The 22,106-nt window shown below is 41.2% G+C and overlaps 1 protein-coding gene across 1 annotated transcript; it reads right to left on the bottom strand.

The window, feature by feature from the left end:
- Positions 1-281: 281 nt before the first annotated feature.
- Positions 282-6,992, bottom strand: PDZK1 (PDZ domain containing 1). Its single transcript, XM_009814467.2, has 8 exons — positions 6,783-6,992; positions 6,218-6,470; positions 5,114-5,250; positions 3,645-3,840; positions 3,185-3,381; positions 2,473-2,667; positions 1,366-1,665; positions 282-359 (listed from the first exon to the last, which is right to left on the bottom strand). The coding sequence occupies exons 1-8, from the start codon at positions 6,990-6,992 to the stop codon at positions 282-284; spliced, it is 1,566 nt and encodes a 521-aa protein (XP_009812769.1).
- Positions 6,993-22,106: the final 15,114 nt, after the last annotated feature.

Here is a 22,106-nt window from a genome sequence, read left to right as displayed (position 1 = left end):
AATACTTACTTCTAGTTATTTAAGCCCTTACAGAAGTAAGTGACTAACTGGCTGCTTTATAAGGCAGAAAGGCAATGAAGTACAATTGCAGTGTGTTAAATGAATGCAAGTTACACTGAAGTGTTTATTTCAGGCAGCCGCATTTCACCAAGAGATCGCAGTCCTTTACAGGCATGGCACTCCTAGGAATAGTCAGGTTCTAGGAGGTGTAGTAGCGAAGAATGATTGAAGAAAGAGGGTTTGGAAGGTTTCTTTTTTTGTTCTTGGCATAGTTTGTCTCTTTACAACTTTGTGTCATCATTGTTGTCGCTGTCTGCTCTTGTAGAGGCAGCTGATTGTGAAGAGGAGGATGAGCTTGCCTGCAAAGGAGTAGCAAATGCATTCTGATTATTTTTAGTTTGTAAACATACTTGATAGTCCACAGTGTTATGAAGGACTCCTATTTTCATCTGCACTGATCATGTACTTGTTTGGATGGCAGAATGAGCCAACAAATGTGATTTTTGTGGTTGAAGCGCTTTTTGTTAAAGTATGTTTAGAGAAAAATTTGTTCAATAGAGGTTTCCTATTGTTTAATTCCTGTACCTGCTGAATTTGCACACAAAAATGGTGCTAACTTCAGATCTGCAAAATGCAGCTTGGTGACTAAGAAACTTTTGAAAAAACTTGCAGCTGGATGTTTGCAGACACGAAAAATGAATGCTAATGAAAAATGAATAGGAGGCAGTACTGGTCTTACTCTTTCTTGTCTGTCTCTTTTGCATGATCAGAAAAGAATCATTTAAATATTTAAGGCTGACTACACAGAGGGTTCAAAATAGCTGTTTCAATCAGAAATAACCTTCCTGCTTTTCTGACTTCTGTCATGCTTCAGATTCTACTGGCATGAAGTGAGTAAAATAATTTCAAATCAGCACATTTCCTAGAAAATGTCATCGTAACCTATCAGTTGCTCTTCCTTCTACAAAATGATCTGTTTTGAAATATTTCACCTGAGCAAAACCCCAAAAGCGGTTTATGTTTTTTGCTGTATATAAGCACTTTTTTCCCTGCACTTTCAGGATTGTATTGCCTGTTTCCCATCTTCATTAAGGATTACTCTATTTGGATTCTTTTATTCCATAAAATCTCTTGTATGTGCATCCTTTTTGTGATTTAATCTTGCATTAAAGATACTCACCTGTATTATGTGTTGGGAAAGGCAGAGTTGTTTATGATAATCCAGCTTCCCTTTTAATAACATGGACTGACTTGTAAAAACCCATGCTCAAGTTAAAAATCCTAGCTCAGGAATACATACTAGCTGAAAAAAGTTCCTATCCCCTAGATGATCCCTCAACATCTACTTAATGCAGTATTACTCACCCTTTCCCTTGGTTCAGGTGAGTTTCTCTCTGGCTCTGACAGATGGTTTTCTGTATAAGCAGGAGGTTCAGGAGTGTCATGGACTGCATCTGCCATAGAGGCTGTGATGGGAATGTTCTGGCCCTGGAAGTATTTATAAGCATCTTTGCTGCACACCAGCAATGTTAGTTTGTCACCACTATCTTGGATTCTTGCCACCACTTTGTCATAGGATTCATTCATCACATTCACCCCATTCACTTCCACCAAAAAGTCGTTATTTTCTACACCTGCTGTGTCAGCTGGCCCATGGTTTTGTACCTGCAAAGGCAAGTTCAAACTGTGATACTAGCATAAAACTTGGAAAGATGATTAACAACTGATGGTTAGCTAGACTATTGTGTTACTGCTTTCCTTACAAGATGGCAAAATAAGCATGGGGAGGGGGAGATTTGTGGGGCAGAAATGAATTGGCAGAGGCGATAATAGACCTAGACATAATAAACATGGAGCCCATCAGTTTGAGATTTAAGATGCATCTTGATATTGATAGACTTCTGTTAGAGAAATGTGGCATGGTAGAATCATGAAGACAGGTGGAAAACCAATTTTCTTATTATTTGCAAATCCCTGTCCAGTACCTTTAAATTTAACTTTACTATGTTTCACAGATTCCTTAGTAATGAGTGGAAACCCTCCTCTCAAGAAGGCTAAAGGCACAGACATAATTTGAGACAGTAGAGGTTTGACTTTTGCCAGCTGTGGAATTCAGAGAAGGGGGGTAGAGCGGGGCGAAGGTGTCTCTTACATTTAGGATGTTCTACAGTCAAAAAAAGCTATTTAAAATACTGATCTAAGCATGCCAGCCTCATGAATAAAAGCAAAAATGATGCAAAAGCTGGATTCCCCTTCCCTCTAGACATCTAACAGAATGAGGAATGTTTTCTGGTGCTTATTTTTTATCTTGGTCCTACAATGTCAGTCTGACTAACAATTACAGCTCTTATCTGAGGGCGCTGGAGAGGAGACTTGTCTTTTGTGGCTTTTCTTGAATGTATTTGCAGGACAGAAGGGAGGAAGCTGTCTGACTACTTGAGCTTTTCCTTGTTCCTCATTCTACATTAGTACCTCATTGATGAACAGTCCAGGCTTGTTCTTGATCATGTTTAAACTGAAGCCAAATCCACTAGGCCCTTTCACCATCTTGCAGATTCTCGGCTTCTGGTTCACTTTCTGCTCAGTGTGCAACTCCATTTTTTCCTCCATTTTAGCTGGAGTTGGATCTTGTGCTTTGTAGTAGTATGAGAAAGGGGAAATTTGAGCCTGAAAAAAAGTGACAAATAAAATTTTGTTAACATAAAAACTTCACTTGTGAAATCTGTATTAGGCTTTCATGCTCAACATGTTTTGTTTGAAACCTTTTTAATGACTCAGACTTAAGCTGCAATGAAGAACACTTTGCTATTAATTTCTGTCTGAGTGGAAAACTACAGTGTTGATCTATGTGAGAAGGGAATTTTGTTACTCGTTTTGTTCATAAATGGTTACAGAGCCACATAGCTCTGAATTTGCTGTCTTAAACTTCTAACCTTTCTTGTGGTGTCTTCAAATTTAGAATTGTTCCAATAGTGCCTATAAAAAGCTGGAAGAGGCCAAAAATTTGGGTGTTTTGTGACTTGCTGTACAAGTGCAAGGAGAGTTGCTGAAATAAGGGTGTATTTTAGACATTTCTTGCAAATTGAAGAAGTGTCTATCAGAGCAGACTGGCTGTTTCATTGCTGCGTGTGTCTCTTCATGATGATAAATTATCAATTCTTAGCAGTAGTTTGCATTTTCTTACCAGTTTATACATGGCGTCAGTCTCCTTATCCACTACCACCAGTGAGGTTTTTGACTCAGACTGCTTAATTTTTCCTACTACGCTTTCATGATCCAGACCATCCACTTGCTCGCCATTGACAGCTACTAAGATATCATTGTCTTTGAGACCTGCCTTGGCTGCAGGGCTCCCAGAATCAACATCCTTGATTACATGAGCTAAGATCAGAAAGGAAAAAAGATTGATGTGAAGGCATATGCTTGGTCAGTTTAAAGACATTAAAATGCATGGCAAAGGCTAATTGTCAGAATTGTACTTCAGGTTGAGAGCATTTCCCTTATGTAGCCCCGTTTGCAACACGGCTATAGAGGACTTCTCCTAGATGACCAGTAAGAAAGCAAAGAGAATGAGGTCTGCAAACCTTGTGCAGGAGGAAACTCTATAGTGAATGTCATGGTCTCTGTGTTAACTTTGTTCTTACCACCAGTATTTTGTTCCATCCGTAGATAAAAGCCATAACCGTTTTTTCCTTTCTGGATCTCAATAAGTCGTGGTTTGAGGGGAAGCAATCTTAGGCTGGCGTTCTCTTTGCTCAGTACCATCTTCTGGCTTGTGTAATAGTGGTCTGTTTCTTCATTTGAAAGTAGAAACATAACATGATTTTCAGACTTCTTTACCTGTGATAGTACATGTACAGTCTCAGATGTCACCCCTTCGACAACATGTGGGAATTGTAGATACTTTGGTAACTGGTGTACTGACACATAGTGGTGTGTAGGTGCTGTTGATGAATGAGCCATAAGGTGTAGGCCATGCTACTATAAGTTGAATTTTTTGTTTTTTTCTCCAGTCAGAAATTTGGACCATGACAAGATCTCGGGCATGTAAGATCCAGCATATATATGAGGAAATTTTCTGTGTTTCATACTGTGTTCCTGACCTCTAGGGAATTAGCTGTAGAATGCCATGAGGGTGTCATACAGTGCCAGTAGAATCCAGTCAGCCTCAGTAGATACTGCTTGGCTTGTCTAGATGTGGAACTCTACAATATAGACATACCATGCCATCTATATGACTATTTTAGATTACATTGATGAGTCAAGTTTCTGTCACTCTTGGTCCTCTTGCATCTCCCTGTATTACTGATTGTGAGGTTTTGGGTTTTTTGTTCAACCTCTCCAACCAAGTCCATCCTTCTCTTACTCCTTTCTAGTCTAATGGGTGCCCTCTTTACTCATCTTAACCAACATCACTCTGCTGCTGATGTTACAGCAGCTCAACAAAACACAGGTGTTGCATGGTTTTGTAGTTAGTAGCGTGCACTGAATTGTGATGCTGGAACGCTGGGGTATGCACTGCCTGTCTCATGGCTCTCTGAAATCTCTTCAGCTCCAGCTGCGTTTTAGCAGTGCCAGTAGTGGAAAGCTGGAAGCCTCATCAGCAATGTTCTTTGCAGCTGAGGCCAGGTGGTGAAATTACTTGCACAGTAATTTTCATTAATTTTGGACTTCTTAACAGGAGAAAGGAGCTACTGTCTAAAATAATGAATTTTCCCTGTTCCATGCTAACTGTATCATCAGAGAGTTCCCCCTCTTCCTGCCCTGAAAACCACATTTCATGACTTGCCCTCTTACCATTAGGAGTATTTCCAGGACTTCTAGGAACAGAGCATGGTTTATTTAATAGGGTTCCTGGCAGCAGTATACTTCGGTTATTTAAAATTCTTTGGCCTTTCTTGATGGCAGTATTCATTCAAAGTCAGTTCAAGAGGCTGCTTGACAACAGAGCCAAAGCAGAGGGGTACTCTGCCGTGTTGATGATACACGAACAGTAGCTTCCAAGATTTACTGTGAAGCATTCAAATCAGCCAGACCTGCCTCCTCAGTAACCCTGATAGGTTGCTGTGAAAGTGGGCCAGAACAGAAGATGAATCAGTATACAAACAAATACCTTTTCCACCACTTCCTCATGTGTGTCATTTTCCACATTTTTTCCATTGATTTCAATCAGGCGATCGTTATTTTGGACACCAGCCTTTGCAGCTGCTCCTTGTGATGAAAGCTCTACTATGAACAACCCCTTCTGTCCTAAAATAAATGAGAACTCATTACACAGGGTAAGTCACTGAAATATGCCTGAATTTAATGGTTAAGGAAACTCAGCACTGATGACTTTAGTGACTCTTGGTCTCTGCTTACATGCAGATTACAGTGGCACCACAAATCTTCCACAAAGGCACACCTATATCTCTTACTCTGTCCTGGAAAAATCACTTCTGTGGGGGAGGGAGGCATTTGTTCACTATCTGCAGCTCAAACAATCTTTCCTTTCTCTACCAAGTGTGCCAAAGAGGCTGATTAAGATAGCAGAAAGGGATTTGATTCCTGTCCCCTCCTGCCTCAATTTGAAGTGAGGAGCTGCTTTTATTGTTGTTTTATACATTTCATAATTTCCTGTGTTTGGAAGGCTTCCATGTTTGATCTTTCAGTTATATTGCATTCCAAAGTATCCTCTTTAGAGGTGATACTTTCCAGAAGACTTCCCTATTCTGTTGACAGGCCTTGGAAGAAAGGCATATGTGGAAGAGGTTCAAAATCCCTTGCTTTCTGAGTGAAATAACTTACAAATCAGGAAAAGTGTTTATTACAGCTATCTAGAACCTTGTGTGCTGATTCCTGAGGTGATTTAGAGGAATGGAACAGGACTTAATGTAGCATCTTGACTGTATATCTGGTATTTGAGCAGGAACTGCAAATTTGGTTTTGATAAGTGGGCTCAAATAACAAGCAGAAAATAGCTTATTCTTTTTATCTCTTTTTTTTTTTAAATCTTTTCTCCACCCCATAAGGAATGTGGTCCTCAGAAAACCATGCACTGCATATGCTGTACAGAAACGGATTAGAGATGGATCTGAACTCATCTTGCTGCTTCTCACTTTTTCTGTTAGCAAGAGCAGTTTGTGTGTCCCTATTGGCACCCACATGTTAATTTTGGTTGCCCCTGTCCCTGCTGCCGTATCTATACACACACCATCTCTTCTCCCCAGGCTCTCACCTTCTGTGGTTTTCAGAGAGAAGCCATAGCCTTTCTCCTCCTTCACTAGGTAGCAGAGCCGGGGTTGTGGAACTGCAGTGATTGCTCCATTGGCCATGGGTGGTGGGGACTGCTGCTCCTGCTGCTGTCCTGTTGACAGCTGTTGACCCAGCTCTTCCAAGTTCACTCCCTCCCTTTCTGCCTTTTGATAGGATGCGTCATCAAGAACAAGAAGTACAACAGAATTCCCGCTGTTCTTGACAATCTCCACCACCTGTAGTGAACAAGGTGAAATGGCAAGCCAGTGCTAGAGTTATCGACCTAAAAGCTCTCCCCAGGAAGGGTTGCACTGTCTACTGTTTTTGTTGTCTCATCCCTCTGCTTAAGCACTGTGGTGGTACCTCAAAGACATTTCATGCTCATGGTGGGTAAGGAACAATGCAGGGAGGTACTCAGAGCAGTTGACTCAGCTCTTGGATTTCCTAGCTGAAGATGCTATAAAAGCTGGAAGAGAAAGCTTCACATAGTGGCTGTGGGTCTGGGTAATGAGGGAGTGTTGTGGATCCCAGACTAAACAGAGATGTACCTGTGCATGTTCCTCCTTGTCTACAAACACACCATTAACTCTAAGGACTCTGTCTCCATCCTTCAAGCCAGCCTTTTCAGCTGGACTATTCTTTTCCACGTTCCGGATGAGATGCCCTGCTGTGTCTTTCTCAATACGCAGGTAGAATCCGTAGCTCTTTTGGGGCTTTTTGGTCACTTTACATTCTCGGGGATGGAGAACAGAAGTCATCTCTACTGGATAGGATGGAAAAGATACGTATGAGTAAAAACAGTAAGCTTACCGAGATATGTTCCCTCTAAATATATATTGAGACAGTTTGCTTCAGAATTCTTGGGATTTTGTTTCCCAGGAAATCCAGCTGTGCAAAGTTGAAGGTAGTTAACAAGGCCTGGGAGAAGAAACCAATCCCTTTTCCCTCTCTCTCCCCACTTTTCTTATCACCCTATCTCAAATGAGGTTAAGCAAGATGCAGAACTGGAAGAAAGAATTTGTCTGCCTGTGATAACATAATGAAAGTTGGGGTGAGAATTTAATACCAGAATTAAGTCTTACAGAGGAAAAATAATGGCAGCACCAAAATACTGGAACACTATAGGAAAGTTATGTGACAAAATGGGATTTCACAGAATCGCAGAATGGTCAAGGTTGGGAGGCACCTCTAGAGGTCATGTGGTCCAACCTCCCAGCTCAAGCAGGGCCACCTAGAGCCAGTTCCCCAGGACCGAGTCCAGGCAGCTTTTGAATATCTCCAAGTAGGGAGGCTCCATTACCTCTCTGGGCAACCCGTGCTAGTGCTCAGTCACTCTCATAGTAAAAAAGTGTCCTTACATTCAGGTGGAGCTTCCTGTGTTTCAGTTTGTGCCCATTGCCTCTTGTCCTGTCACTGGGCACCACTGAAAAGAGCCTGGCTCCATCTTGGCACCCTCCCTTCAGATATTTTTATGCATTGATAAATTTCCCCTGAGCCTTCGCTTCTCCAGGCTGAACATTCCCAGCTCTCTCAGCCTTTCGAATATCTCCAGGGATGGAGACTCTACAACTTCTCTGGGCAACCTGTGCAGGTGGATGAGCAGGTGGGATCAAGGAAGGACCTCATTGTCCTAACCAGGCTTTCCTGTTCTTAGGGTTTTTTTAGCTAAACGAAAGGAAAAGACATTGTACCTGGAGTGTTATTGTTAATGAGTGCAGAGTGTGCACTGGAGGGTGGACAGCAAGGACTGTAAAGGAACTAGGAAGACCCTTGTCTCCACTTAAAAGCTTTTTTTCTTCTAGCTGGGTTTGATATCTCTATGTCTCAGTTTTCATACAAAATGGTGCACTTGCTTTATTTCTGTGTCCTTTAGAAGTTACTGGTAGAATCAGAGTTCTTGGAGCTATCCATGTTTGCCTCTGCCTCTGAATCCTAATTAAACACTCTTTGATTCTGTTATGAAGAGGAGCTAACAGAGCTATTTCATTTTGGTCTATCATTATATGTGAGACTTGGGTAAGATATGAATGCAGGTATTATGAGGTCTAACAAAAGTGTGGAATATTTAGGCATACACCTACTGACGATGTGAATGTGCCATCAGGTAATTACTTGCAGGAGACATAATATAATACTGCCTGGTCTGTGTGGAACAAAACAGAGGAGTTGACAGTATGCTTATCTTGCAATTCTCACATGAATCCTGAAATGACCATAAAGCCTCAATTTGCTGGCTGACTAAAACTTTGCCTCCAAACTTGATGACTTTCACAATGACATGAGATGTAATCAATATAAAAATGACAACGGGTGAGTAAGGGAAGAAATTAAATTTGTTTTAGAAATGACAGGCTGCTGAAGTAACTGCAGTAGTTTGATTCAAATGATTTCTCAATGAATTTGTGACAACTGGAGCAGAATTTCCAGTCAGTGTCTCCAGGGTTCTGTGTTACTTCCCCAGAGAATTAGAGGCCAGCTGGTGAAAGAGTATGCTTGATGCTGGGGACTGCTACCAGAGTGCTATTAGGCAGTGACCTTTGTCCTCTGGAAGTTTTGGAGCAAATCCTCCTAGAAGCTGTGTCAAGGCACATATGCCAAGGACAGGAAGGTGTTTGGGATCAGACAGTATGGATTTACCGGTTTTTGTGATACCTGATGAACCTGATAACTTTACCTGATGAGTGGACTGGCTTTGTGACAGGCAGAGAGCAGTGGATGCTGTTCACCTTAACTTTTGCAATGACTTTGATACAGTCTGTAGTACAGTCAGTGTAGCCAATTTGGTGACATGTACTGGATAAGCAGATTACTAGATGATGCAGAAAATTGGCTGGGCCACCAGGTTCAGAGGGGTTTGATCAGTGGTGTATATAATCCAGCTGTTGGCTGGTTATTAGTGGCATTCTTGAGGTGGTACTGGGGCTGATACCATTTAATATCTTTATTTATGATACGGACAGTGAGACAGAATACATCCTCAACAAGCTGATAGATGATACCAAATTGAGGGGGAGCAGTCAATAGTATTTAGAGGGACCTCAGCAGGCTGGAGAAATGGGCTGACAGGAGCATCAACAAAGAAAAGTGGAAAAAAAAATAAAAATCTGTATCTAGACCGTGCACAACAATACAGACTGACTGTTGGCTGGCCAGAAGGCAGTGTTGCTGGACAGCACACAAATGCCCAAGTTGAACATGAGTTAGTGGTGTACCTTTGCGGTGAAGAAGGTCAACTGTATACTGGGTGGTATCAGAATGTAGCCAGCAGGTTACAGTGCACTGCATAATGCTGCTTTTAATCCATGAAAGCTTTACATGCAAAATTATTAGGATTGTAAAAAGGAGTTTTCTAAGGGAAGAGGGGTTAGAAAAAAGGAATTTCTTACCTGTATGTCTATGTGGAGCAGCCTTCACAGGAATTCTCTTTTGCTGTCCCTCCTGTGGCTGTACCTATAAGTAAGGCTGGACTTTGATTGGGCAAAGGTTGATTTAAAAGATGATTTATTTAACCAAGTTTTACTGAATATGTTCAACACCTTGATAAGCTGCCTTGTCCTTGCCTGCAGAAGTGCTAGTCACATGCATTTCTCAGCAGCTTTGAATTTTGTTCTACTGATAATTATAGTCAAAAACTCAGTCAAGGAGGTCATCCGAGGCAAGCTTGATCTTTGCTCTGGGCAAGAGCCTTCTCCAGCTGTAAGAAATGTCTTAAAGGGAGCAGGTTTGAGTTGTGGTGGATTGACCTGGGCCAGCAGCATTTGACTGCAGATCAAGAGGTTATTGGTTCAAATCTGTGCACTCTGTGTTGCATGCCAAAAAAAGGACTGTGATGGGTTAACCTTGGCCAGCAGCCAGATGCCCACCAAGCCGCTCTCACTCCCCTCCTCTACAGGACAAGGGGAGAAAATAGGATGAAAAAGCTTGAAGAATTCAAGATAAAGGACAGTACCTGGGAGAGATACAATAAAAAAATGGGCTTGTGATTGAGGGGTGGCCCTGACTGTTGAAGACATCACAATGTGAAACATGCACTGCAATCAAGTGACCCATGTGACTAAAGTCTCCCTGGAATAGAGGGAGGGAGGTGCTCTGAACTTGCCATGGCAAGTGCTATGGGTTTACCATGGTGGAATTGTCTACTGGGTGACTGGAGACATACCCTGTAAACCATGCCATTGTTTGAAATGCCATCCTGGGCCTTGAAAGTCAAGTTCTGTGTCATGGTACCCCAGAAAGAATTGAGTCAGACAGTGCTACTCATTTCTGAAATAACCTCATATACTCCTGGGCCAAGAAACATGCCATTGATTTGGTGCATCATGTACCCTATCACTCACAAGCCTCTGGAAAGATTGAATGATACAATGGACTGTTAAAGACTATGCTGACACCATAGGGTGCTGGGGAATGGAAGCAGTGGGACGCAAATTTAGCAGAAGCCACTTGGCTGGCTAACGCCAGATGATACATTAACTGCCCTGGTTCTGCCCAAACAAAGCCCCTACATACTGTGGGAGGAGATGAGGTCCCGTAGTACATATAGGTAAGTGGCTGGGAAAGGCAGTGTGGGCTGCTCTCCCTTGCGGAAAAGGAAAGCCCATTTGTGGGATTGTCTTTGCTCAAGGACCCAGGTGCAGTTGGTGGGTAGTGCAGAAGGAAGTGGAAATCTGGTGTGTACCCTGGGGGAAAATAATCCATGATTTGACTTGTATGATACAGAAAGTAATACGGCAGGAATCACCTGAACCTATGGAGAATGAGACTCACAAAGAACCATGTGAGTGCAGTGCTGACCCAGCCCAAGCGGTCTTGGTGCTCAACAATCCAACATGCTGCGTCTCCTGCCCTGAGTGATCTCCTTGCCAGATAGGACCAAATTCATCGACTGTTCTTACAGACATTTGGGTGAGGGGGAGCATGGAATTGGGGGATAATGTCTGTATATATGTCAAAGGACAGTGGTTAATGAGGATGTATAAACCTGACTATTTGATGTAAAGATGGTTTAAGTATGTACTGTAAGTTGTAAGTGTTGATAAGAAGGAATTTCAGGAATGAGAGAATGAAAAGGTTTGAGAAGGATATAGAAATTAAACAATGTATGAATGGGACAGAGGATACTTAGATGTATTGGGTAATGTGTGACCTGAGCATGATGTGAATGGTATGGAATAAGGGGTGGAGTCACCCTCACTGGAGGTGTTCAAGGAACGTGTGGACGAAGCATTGTGGGACATGGTTTAATGGGCATGGTGGTGTTTGTTGGTTGATGGTTGGACTTGATGATCTTACAGGTCTTTTCCAACCTTAGTGATTCTGGGATTCTGTGATGCTGAGAGATTGTATGGGTCTGGCTGGGATGGAGTTAACTTTCTTCATGGCAGCCTGCATGGTGCTGTGCTTTGCATTTGTGGCTTAGACAGTGTTGATAACACACCACTTTTTTGGCTGTTGTTGAACAGTGTTCGCTTTCTCTCAAGGCTTTCTCTCCCCCATGGCCTGCCAAGTGAGTAGGCTGGGGATGAGCAAGAGTTTGGGAGAGGACAGAGCAGAGACAACTGACCAAAGGGATATGCCATACCATTTGATGGAGTGCTCAGCATTAAAAGCTCAGTGAAAGGAGGAGGAAGGCCAGATGTTTGTGGTTATGGCAGTCTTCCCAAGCAACTGTTGTGCATGTTGAGGTGCTCCTTCCCATGAAGTAGCTAAAGATCTACCTGCTGATGGAAAGTAGTGAATGAATTCCTGTTTTTCTTTGCTTGCATGCGCAGCTTTCCTTTCCCTATCAAACTGGCATTATCTCAATCCACGAGTCTTCTTGCCTTCCTTTTAGTTTTTCCCCATCCTGCAGGAAAGGACTGCAGGAGTCAGGGTGGGTGTTTGGCTGTTGGTTGGGTCAACTCACCGCAAGGCCATATCTTATCTACTGGCCATAAGCATGTGCAGGATATGCTTATAGACACAGACTGACCTGATGGTGTTTCTAATAAGGGGGGAAGCCTCCAAATTTGACATTTTGGTTTACCAAGATACTTAATGAATTGACCATGTGAAGTTCTTGTTAAAAAATCTCATTCAGTTTTAGAAAGCTTTAAAATGACTTATTTCCCTCATTAACTTGCTGTGGAATTGGATTATTAGAAACAATACCTGTATTTTCCTTGGCTGTCTGCTTCAACTGTTTAATTCAAAGGAAAGGTAATAGAAATAAGCATAACCTAAATGTCCTGCAACAGAACAGTCATTGATGTTATAAAAGCCTTACTGTAATCCACTTACTCTAAGTGGACTTGCAAGCCTGTTATGACTAGGAGTTGTTCCTCTTTGTATAATGTACAATCTAAAAACCTAAGTAAGTAAGCCCCAATGTTGTAAGCACCAGTGAAGTCAGACCCTGCCCTGTCTTCTGCTTGCAGTTTTTCAGAGCAGTGAGACAAAGACTGAATGAGGAGGGACGTAGAGAGGGGAATCACAGTGGCTCATAGTGTTGCAGTGAAGCACAGTGCAGACAGGAACACATACAAGGATCTCAGGTCAGCATACAAGGAAACAACACAGCATTTGAAGCAAGATGTATTTTTTTTTTTTATTGTAGTGCCACTGTGATAGTCACTTAAGATCATTTTGGGTACAGACAAGATTTTTTCAAGAATAAGGTGCTACACAAATGTAAAATGTTAGCAAAACATAGAAACATTCTGTGTTTCTAGAAGGGAAAGTATGGTCATGTTCCAAATGGGAAGTAGGTGGAGGCTCTGCAGCAGTTTCAAAAGGCTTTGAAAAGAAGGTTGAGGGAGAAAGGTCTAGCAGTCAACAGACTACTTAAGCTTCTAGCATGGTGAATTATGAAGCATTAGTAAATACGAGTGGCGATGGGAAGGTTCTTTGAGTTGAAGCTGGTGGTTAGCCCTAGGGCCATGAGAGGAGGTTGAATGGGATGCTGATGACTAGGTGCAAGGAGGTTGTGTATCTCCATGTGTGCTCAAGAACAGGACTGTGCGTGTCTTACAGCTGATCTTTGCATCTGTGGGGCCAAGGTGTAAATTGTATGGAAGGCGTACTAATTCATCCAATGCTGACAAGCCCTTCAAATTCAGAAGTTCTGTCCTTCCGCCAGTAGAATGAAAATTGTTTAAGAATGGAACAGAGTAAAGGCAGTTTGCAATATCTCCTCTTCTGGTTCTTGAGCCTTTTGGAAGTGTCCTCAAGCATATTCATGCAGCTACAAAAATGAGGAACCTAACTAAAAAAAAAAAAAAAAAAAAAAAAGAGGAAGAGATCTTACCTTTTAAGACTTTGGGAAAAGTGATAAAACCTGGGAAAGCCTCTGAATTCACGGTATTCTTATATTGCAGGAGTTGGCCACAGTGACCCAGGGGGTGTGGTTCTGTTAGCACAGGGTGTAGACTTAGGGGGGTCTGCTTTCTCCAAAGTACGTTCCTTTTCATCTATAGCCTGGGTGTAGTAATATAAGGATCTTTGTTCCTATCTTCATTGCATTCCCCTGTGGATTAACATTTACAAAATATTTTCAATCATTCTTTTTGCCAAAGCTTTTCTGATGTTTGCTTAGAAGAAATTCTGTGATACTTACCTGTGTTACCAAAAATTGTCAGAAGTAAGCATTTTCATTAGTTGTAAGTGATCACATAGTTTCCTCAGCATGTTGGTAAATGGAGAGAAGCACCTGTGTTCTTAACTTTGGTACTTGCTAGGATCTCTGGCTTTAGTAAATTCACAGGTTTTGGTAAGTCCTAGCCTCCTTCCCCCAAAGCAAAAACTTCCCACTTCCTAGTGCTTCCAGTAACAGCACTGACTGTAGAGATGTGTTGGTATTGTCTCTCTGAGCCACCTTATTTTGATCCTCTGGAAGGCTTTCAAAGAAGTTGACTTGAGCACATAGCAGTAACAGAAAGTGCCTCAGCATCCTTGTCCACACATTCTTTGTAATAACCTGAAGAGCTGCCTAACTTGAAGGAAGGGTGAATGTGTCCTCTGCTAGCAAATGGGCAATGGTGACACAAAAGGTAATGGTATTTTTCCTACTTAGCATTTGAAATAAGATGAGAGCTGTGCTGCACACGCTCTAGTAGCCTGGAACTGGGGGTACGTGTGGCTTGTTCCAGAGTCTCACAATGCTGGCAGAGTGCTCCAGAGTGGAGAGAGCCAAACCTGGTGCACTTGGTATTGTGCTAGGGCGTAGCTTCAGTAAGTGCTATTTACCAAAGTCTTGCTCTTTGCCAGGAAGTATGTGGCCCAGGTCATCTCCTGGCCCTGTTTTGGACACAGATATGAGGATAGTGTGTGCCCATTGGTGCCAGGATGATGGCCCTTATTTAACTTACTTACTCACATCTGAAGAGTTCATACACAATTATGTCTGAGTTCTTTTTTTTAAAGAAAAAAAAAAGAGAGAGAGAGGAAAAAAAAAAGATGTAACTAGCCTCTGGATCACTTGTAATTTTTTTTATAAGCAGTCTTATTTTGTTTTTTTTAAATTGTGACTCACCAAGGTTGTGTTAAGAGGTGGTGAAGAAACTGCTTTCGTGGCTGTTCCACTGGATGAGAGGAGTAGAAAACAGAGCTGTTAAAGAAAGATTGGTGAAGTAGGTCTTTATAGCACAAGCATAAAGTTACAAAGGTCAGTCAACTAAAAGGTGCCTTTTGTTATTAAAACAGTTATACAAGGAGTCCAACCCTAAATTTGAATGAATATAGTTCATCTCTTTGGTTCTGAAAATAAAAGTTGTGCTCAAATGATATGTATCACTGCCAGCATTGTTCTATTGACAAAAGGTTTATGTGAGTGTTTTGCTGTAAAAATACTCCCTCTCTTAAATCCTTATGATGGTGACTATACCTATCACAGCTGAACTTTCTTGCCAGGGAGCATGTACATCCCTTAAAAATCGATGTAATGAAGATTTCTAAATAGTGCTTGTTTACCTATATTGCTTACTGTACACTTGCTGACCACAAGCTCACTAGTCTCCTTGCAGTGCCATCCTTTTCTTGGATTCATAACAAACTACTTAATGAAAATTCATTTTTCAAATGCAGCGTGTTGAGAGAATACAGGCTTATTCGTGTCCTCTGCTGACTCCAGCTGGGACAATCGTAAGGCTGTCCCTACTCCCTGCAGAAAATGATGTCCCTACAGCTGAGTTCCGGAAAGGTGGTACGCCTGGTCTAAGCCACTGCAACCCAATGTATTAACAAGAGGCAACACCACTTTCAATTTATATTAATATGCAAGACTGTGAACGGTGATGGGTGAAGGCTGTGATTCACAACCTCTGTCAGGTAGAGATGTGGTCCTTGAGGAAGTTGCTGTTCCCATCTGTGGGGGCAGTGGCCTCTTCAGCTCAGTCTTCCTTCCACAGCTAAGTCTGACAGGGATTGTGAATCAGAGCCTTGGACTGTTTTAAGGTCTCCTTCTGCAGAGTAATACAAAGGCATATTTTATTTGTTCTTGCATTTAAGCTGTTCAAAATCAGTACAGCCCTTTCCCTTTGCCCCTTATTTTGCCAGTGATGGTTTTTCCACTCTAGTTTGGCAAGTATTATATAAAGCACCATGTGATTTGGTAACAGGAATCTTTGGTTCACTGAAGTCCTCCTTAATGATGAGGCAAAGTCCATTTGAGCTACCAAATGAATATTCATCAGTCATCCTGCACAAGGCCAGGTGGTAATGAATTCTTTCTCTTCTGGTGACCACATAATCCTGTTACGGTAAAGAGAGGGGGGGAAAAAAGGGGGGGGAAGCAAACAGGAATGACATTGCAATCCTGCTGGTTTGCAGGCTTGCAGAGGAAGGGGAGAATACTCCTCCTTCTAGTGTTTTGGGCTTATGTCTTCCTAAAAAACAGGGCAGGGAAAAAAAAAATCATTTGCTGTCCCTGTGTTTGCAGCAAAGAAAAGTATTCCGTTATCCCCTGGACCTGTCAGTGAGGAATTATAGTGGCAGTCCTCTTCCCCCAGGCTTTTCTCTTTGTGCTTTGAATTCTGAATTGTCTTCCCTAGTGACCTTTTTACTGGGGAATATAAACTATAAACAATGCTTTCTTCTTTAGCTATTCAACAAATATTCTGTATTGATCGTGAATTTGGGCTTTTAGATGCAGAATTTTTTACAGACTTAACTGTGAGGTGTGTCTGTGCAGCTTCTTTTGCTGTCGTGTCAAGTTGAAATCAATGTTTAAAAACTGGAAATTTCTGCTGAAGCAAAAATTCAGAGGTCTTAAAAATGAGGAATTATGTGAGTAAGTAGACTTTTTGGAGGAGCTATGTGTTTGTGCATGGTAAATGGCTGTACGCATGTATATATATTGACATGCATGTACAGCAATTGGGCTGTCTGCAGGACTGTTTGGATAACAGCAACTGAAGTTGATTTGATTAATGCTGCTCCAATGGCAATGCCTTTGGAAGTCTCATCCTCCCTCTGGCCCTTGTAACTTGTGGGAAGACTTTTCTTTCCAGCCTCTTCTGTTGGGCATTTTCTGGTTATGTATTTCTTCGGTTCTGCCTTTTGATTGCTCTATCATTCAGTAGTCTTTGGACATGCAAGGTGCTGAGACATAAAAAATGATGTTATAAATCTACTAGTCTGGCTTTTTCCATTCAGCACATGGAACTTCCTTTTTTCTAGGGTATGTACTCTTATAAAACTGTTCTCTTCTGATCTGTGAAAGAAGAGAGTAAGTTACTTAGATCTCAGTTGCATGTGCATTTCTTGGCCTCTGGAGAGGGATTTCTGAATTTGACAGTAGACTGTGTTCCTTTTCTTTTAAGCTTTTGAAATGTATAAATAATATGTACTATATCTACTTCACTATTCTCTTCAAGAAGCACGAGGAAGAGATGCTTATACAATTGCTCTAGAAAGCATATACTCTTCCTCCAAAAATACAGCTCTGAGAGAGGAAGTATCCAGGCCTAAGGCTTTGACACAGCAAGTGTGAATCTCTTTCTCTTCCCATCTTCTGTTCCTCTTCCTGCTGCCTGTGTACCATCTCGTGTGTCGTCCCGTTCCCCCCCCCCCCGCCCCCAAGTCTGTAATCCATCCAGGAAATGTCCCTAATTTCTGTATTAACCTCTATATTATTGAGTATTTAATTTCACTTTGTCAGTAAAGATGCTATTCTGACACTTCATTGCCCCAAGCTCAGGCTGAACTGATGTCTGAACTGATGTCTGGAGGGGTAAGGTGCATTAGCCTCAGCAAATATCAATGATGTTGCTTCATGGAATCCAGGAAAATTATTTTGACTCTTCTCTGTATGCCAAGGACCTAACTTCTGCTTCAAATTTCTTACTGGGTGCATCCACTCTTCCTCTACAAGAAGGATTTAAATTGGAATAGCATCCATTTACCTCTCTTTCTGAGATCAGTGATCGTAATGGAAAGTCTGAATGTAGCCTTGAAGGCAAAGAGAAATACAAACTTCCTGTAGAAGTTTCCATCTTCTCGGTCACCGTATATTTGCTTTTGTGTTGGGGGAACTATTATGTTCTGCTCTGATGAGGCTTATATGATGCTTATAGAACTGTTAATAGAAACATGGGTGTGGATAATGCCTGTTCTTTATTACTTCTTGTCACTTTGTGGCTTTGAAAGGCTTGTTATCTGTTATCACAAAAAGGAAATGGCTACTGCTATGCTTGGCACTGCAGAAATGCAGAATGCAGCCCTTTTCCTGCGTAACCATTGAAAACCCTTATTATAAGCTTTGGGAGCAATATAAATCTAGACACTATTTGAAACCAAGATTACTTTCATATGAGAAAAAAAAAGTATAAAAATAAATTATTTTAATATCGTGTAAAAGCCAGTAGAGTTGGTTATGAGCTTACATTTATTCATTTAAAATCCCTTCCAAACAAGCAACAGATCCCACCAGAAATCCATGCCTCAGTACTAAGGACAGAATAAATCTCCATAAAAGGCATACATGGAAATATGGTTGGCTTGGTTGTAAGAGTAAAACTGGTTTTGGTGACAGCAGAGCTTGTGTCCCTGATTTCAGCTGGAAGATGACACTCAAACTTTCAAGAAAATACTCACCTACATCTTAACTTTTTGCCTGTCTTGAAGATCATCCTGAGTGACATGACTATATCTGGGCCTAAAAAACTAAGTGATCCTGAAATGCTGAACTGGGTTCAGAGCTGGAGCAAGCAGGACATGCCTTCTCAAGAAGTAAAGACCAGAGAAGGAAAAAGAAAAATTGTGTTATCCACAGACATAGCTGAAGTTACATTAAGCTGTTTCCTTGGGCAGGTCATCCAGAGGAGGAAGAATTTAAAGATTTATGTCACTGGGTAAGCCAGCATAAGCCTGAATGAAACTCATGTGTGTGACAGTAAGCTCTACAGTATTTGAGTCCATATAGCCAGTGACAAGATAACCAAGAAGTTAAGCAGAAGTAGTTTATTTTACTCTCTTGTGCTTTTTGCTTCGCATTTGCAGGGGGCAGTTGTACTGTTACCTTTTGCATTTGTCTGTGCACAAGAGATTCCCAACAGTCCTCTAATGATTTCCTAAACTTAAACCACAACTTGTCACTGAGTCAGACTCTCTTGTGTTAATGGCTGTATTTTAAGCTGCTGCTATGTGATTTAACTGTCGTACCTCCTTTAAAGCCCACCGTGTCCTTTTGAAGAAGAAGATGATGGAATAAGAACCCTCCGTAATTGTGTTTAGTGATGGTAAGGTGTAAGGAAAAAGTAGCTAATGGTCACTTAAATCAGGTAGGCTTTTATATTAAGTAAGGGAATTGAAACTGAAGAATGTTGTAATTGTCTTAGATTCTCCTAGGGTTAACTTTGTGAGTGGTGATAATCTGTTATATTAGTTTGAGGGTTTAATCACTTGACTCTATTAGTCTGTTGATTCACTGTAATACTGTGAAGTTACATGTTTAATCAGCTTAGATAACAGCAGAGCGTTGATTTCTCAAGGTTTGCTTGCTTTTGTGTTATTTGATTGACGTTACTCATCTTACTATTTTGATTTTAAAAAAACAAATTGCATCTTTTCATTGTTTGGTGCCTGGACCCATTCTCTTTACAGTTACAGAATACATATATCTTGAGGTACAAATTTATAAGCTCTTTGTGTTCTCTTCAAAATTAGTTCTAAATTGCTCCACAGCATGATTAATAAAAATAATGATCACTATGGAAAAAGCCTTATGTTTTAATTCAGTATAGAACTCTTGGGTTTTGATTTTTTTTTTAATTATTCTAGATATAAGAAAGTAAAAATGACAGCCCATTTGTCATTTATAGAAGCCAATGGATAAGATGTATAATGATGAAGCGGTATTCTACAAAAGCAAACCCAGCAAACTAGGTCTTAAACTGAGGTAAAGCAGGAGAGTAAAAGGGTGCCTTTTGGTCATCACTGAGTTGTAGACCAATGCATACAAAATGCAGTCCTGCCATATGATCAGGGCAAAGACAAGCATCTAGTACAGAATAGAAGCAGGACTATTAGAAATCCAGAGCATCTGGTACACAGCTGTGTCATGCCTGTTCCTGGTGCACTTGTGTCCAAAGTGGTAAAAGAGCAGTTCCAGACCACCTAGAAGATACATCCTTCACCACAAATTTGATGAGGACCAGGCTTTCCCACCATCTCATTTAAAAGCTGAAAGCTGGAGTTGTCAGGATTTGGTTCTATGAAAACTTGGTAGGTCCTCTGAAATTTCTGGAACCTCTGTTGCAAATACGGAATATGGTATTATCTAGTTATAGATCAGTTGCTGTGAACTGCTTAATCTGACTTGGTTATCTTCTGTATGTGTTTTTCCTCATGACTATACTGTTTTTCATTTATAACAGATGATTTAGATGAAACTGACTGTACTTTCTCTCTTGCTATCTGAACATGATTTGCATACCACTAAGACAAATCCTGGAATCTGCCTTATTTGAAATTTTTCTTTCATTATCTTGGGTATGTATATGTGAAAGTGATAGTCCAAAGCAGCCTCAGGACACTTTTTTTTCAAGGTATGTATTTCTCCCATGTTGCCTTTTTTTTAGTTAAACAAAGTAGGATGAAAGTATCAGGATTTCAACAGCTCAAATCTATCACTGGTTTTATCTTTTGATTTTATATAAACACATACAAGACCTGAAAGCATCTTTTCTTTTTCTTTTTTTTTTTTTTTTTTCATGAGGGGGTAGGTTCCTAAAGCAGGAAATACATAGGATACATGAGGACACTGGAGAATATATTGTCTGATCTTGTGATCTATGTTTTTCCTAGCTATGATATATCCTTGCCTTGCAATCTTGTAATGAAAATTTGTTAACTGTTGTATTGAATCTGATGGATTTACTAACGCTGACACATCTGAGGAGATCTCACTTGCTTTAAAACAAACTGGCACCTATTCAGATTTAATCAGCAAGCAGAACTTTGCTACTTGCCTTTTTTTTTTTTTTTATGGTTGAAATAGGGTTTTTTTTTCCTCTTTTAAGGCCTGTCTGAAATAACTCGGTGGGCATGCTACGGGGTGTTCCATTGCACCCTCAGTATTCTCCTATGTTACTCAGCTCAGATGCCTGTTGAGAATGTAGGCACAGCTCACGGTCCTGGCTTGAAGCCTCCCTAGGACTTTCTCAAACAAAAAGGCTGTTCACTGCCCTCTTCCTGAGGAGAAACCTCAGAGACACGTTCAGTCTTGTTTGCTCGTGAATACGTATCCACAGGCTCCACTGTGAAGGCTGAGTAACTGGGATTATGCTCCACTGACAGACCTGATGCTGAATGGACTTCAAAGAACACATTGCTTGCTCCACAGGAGAAGTGATTGCTTTGGGATTGGCCTGAGATATGAGAGAAAGTGGAAGGAGAAGAGCAAAAAAACCCAATCTTGCTTTGCTCTCTGAATTGTGCATGCTTTGTGAATGGCTGAGGTTTGTGTCTGAGCTCTCATGTCAGCACTTTTCACGGATGCAGTGTCTTCTTAAGGAAGTTTGGAAGCAACTCTGGAAACTAATGGCTTTGCCTCACAGAGAGCATACATTTCCAGTAAACGTGTCTGGGACACTGAACTATTTTCTGCTAATAGCAAGGATTTTGATTGCTTTAATGAGTTGCCATAGGCAGGGAACTGGCAGCTTCGATTATTCCCCTTACATTAACCACTATGCTCTCTGCATCTCAAAAGCTGTTAAAAGAGCAACTGAACTCACGCTTCTCGTCTGCACTCTGAAAATGAAATCTGAGTCTTTTAAGTGTCCAAAAATTACTGAGTCATCTAAGGGAGGAAATGTTAGCTAAGCTGGCCTTAGCTGGTAAAAGCCAATAAAATCTCCTGGTCCTGGGTAGCTGACCCATAACTGAAAGCTTGACACCAGAAAGTGTATGGGGTCCCTTTTAGAAAGCCCATGAAGAGCTGAAAGATAAGAACAAGTGAAGAATAGATATTGCAGTTAAAATAACACAGAAACCAACCAGACATTCAACTTCTTGCAAGTACAGCCTACACAGGAATTTCTTTGCAGTATAGAAAAGTGCAGATAAACGCTTGGTTGTCATTTTCACTCCCACCATTTTTCTGTCCTCCCCTACCAAGAGGAAGATCAGCGCATACCCAAAAGGACTGATTTAACTCACACAAGTACAATCACTGGACGATGTGAAACAACCAGAAGACCTGCCATGGCTTTCTTCCATGTCTTGGTCTAAGGTGGTAGGTGAGAGGCAAAAAAAGCAAACCCCAAGCAAAGAAAAACAAAGCTTTTGATTTTTGGTTGTTTTATTTAACCTCAGATTCTTTCAAGGCATCTACCCATTTGGCAAATGGAGGTCAAGCAAACCACTCTCGTTTTTCTCCTTCCCAGCAGCGTGCC

Source organism: Gavia stellata, chromosome 1 (genome assembly GCF_030936135.1).
Source record: "Gavia stellata isolate bGavSte3 chromosome 1, bGavSte3.hap2, whole genome shotgun sequence".
Taxonomy (NCBI): Eukaryota; Metazoa; Chordata; class Aves; order Gaviiformes; family Gaviidae; genus Gavia; species Gavia stellata.
The sequence above is the reverse complement of the archived record's forward strand: the minus strand, read 5'-3'. Positions and strand labels throughout refer to the sequence as shown.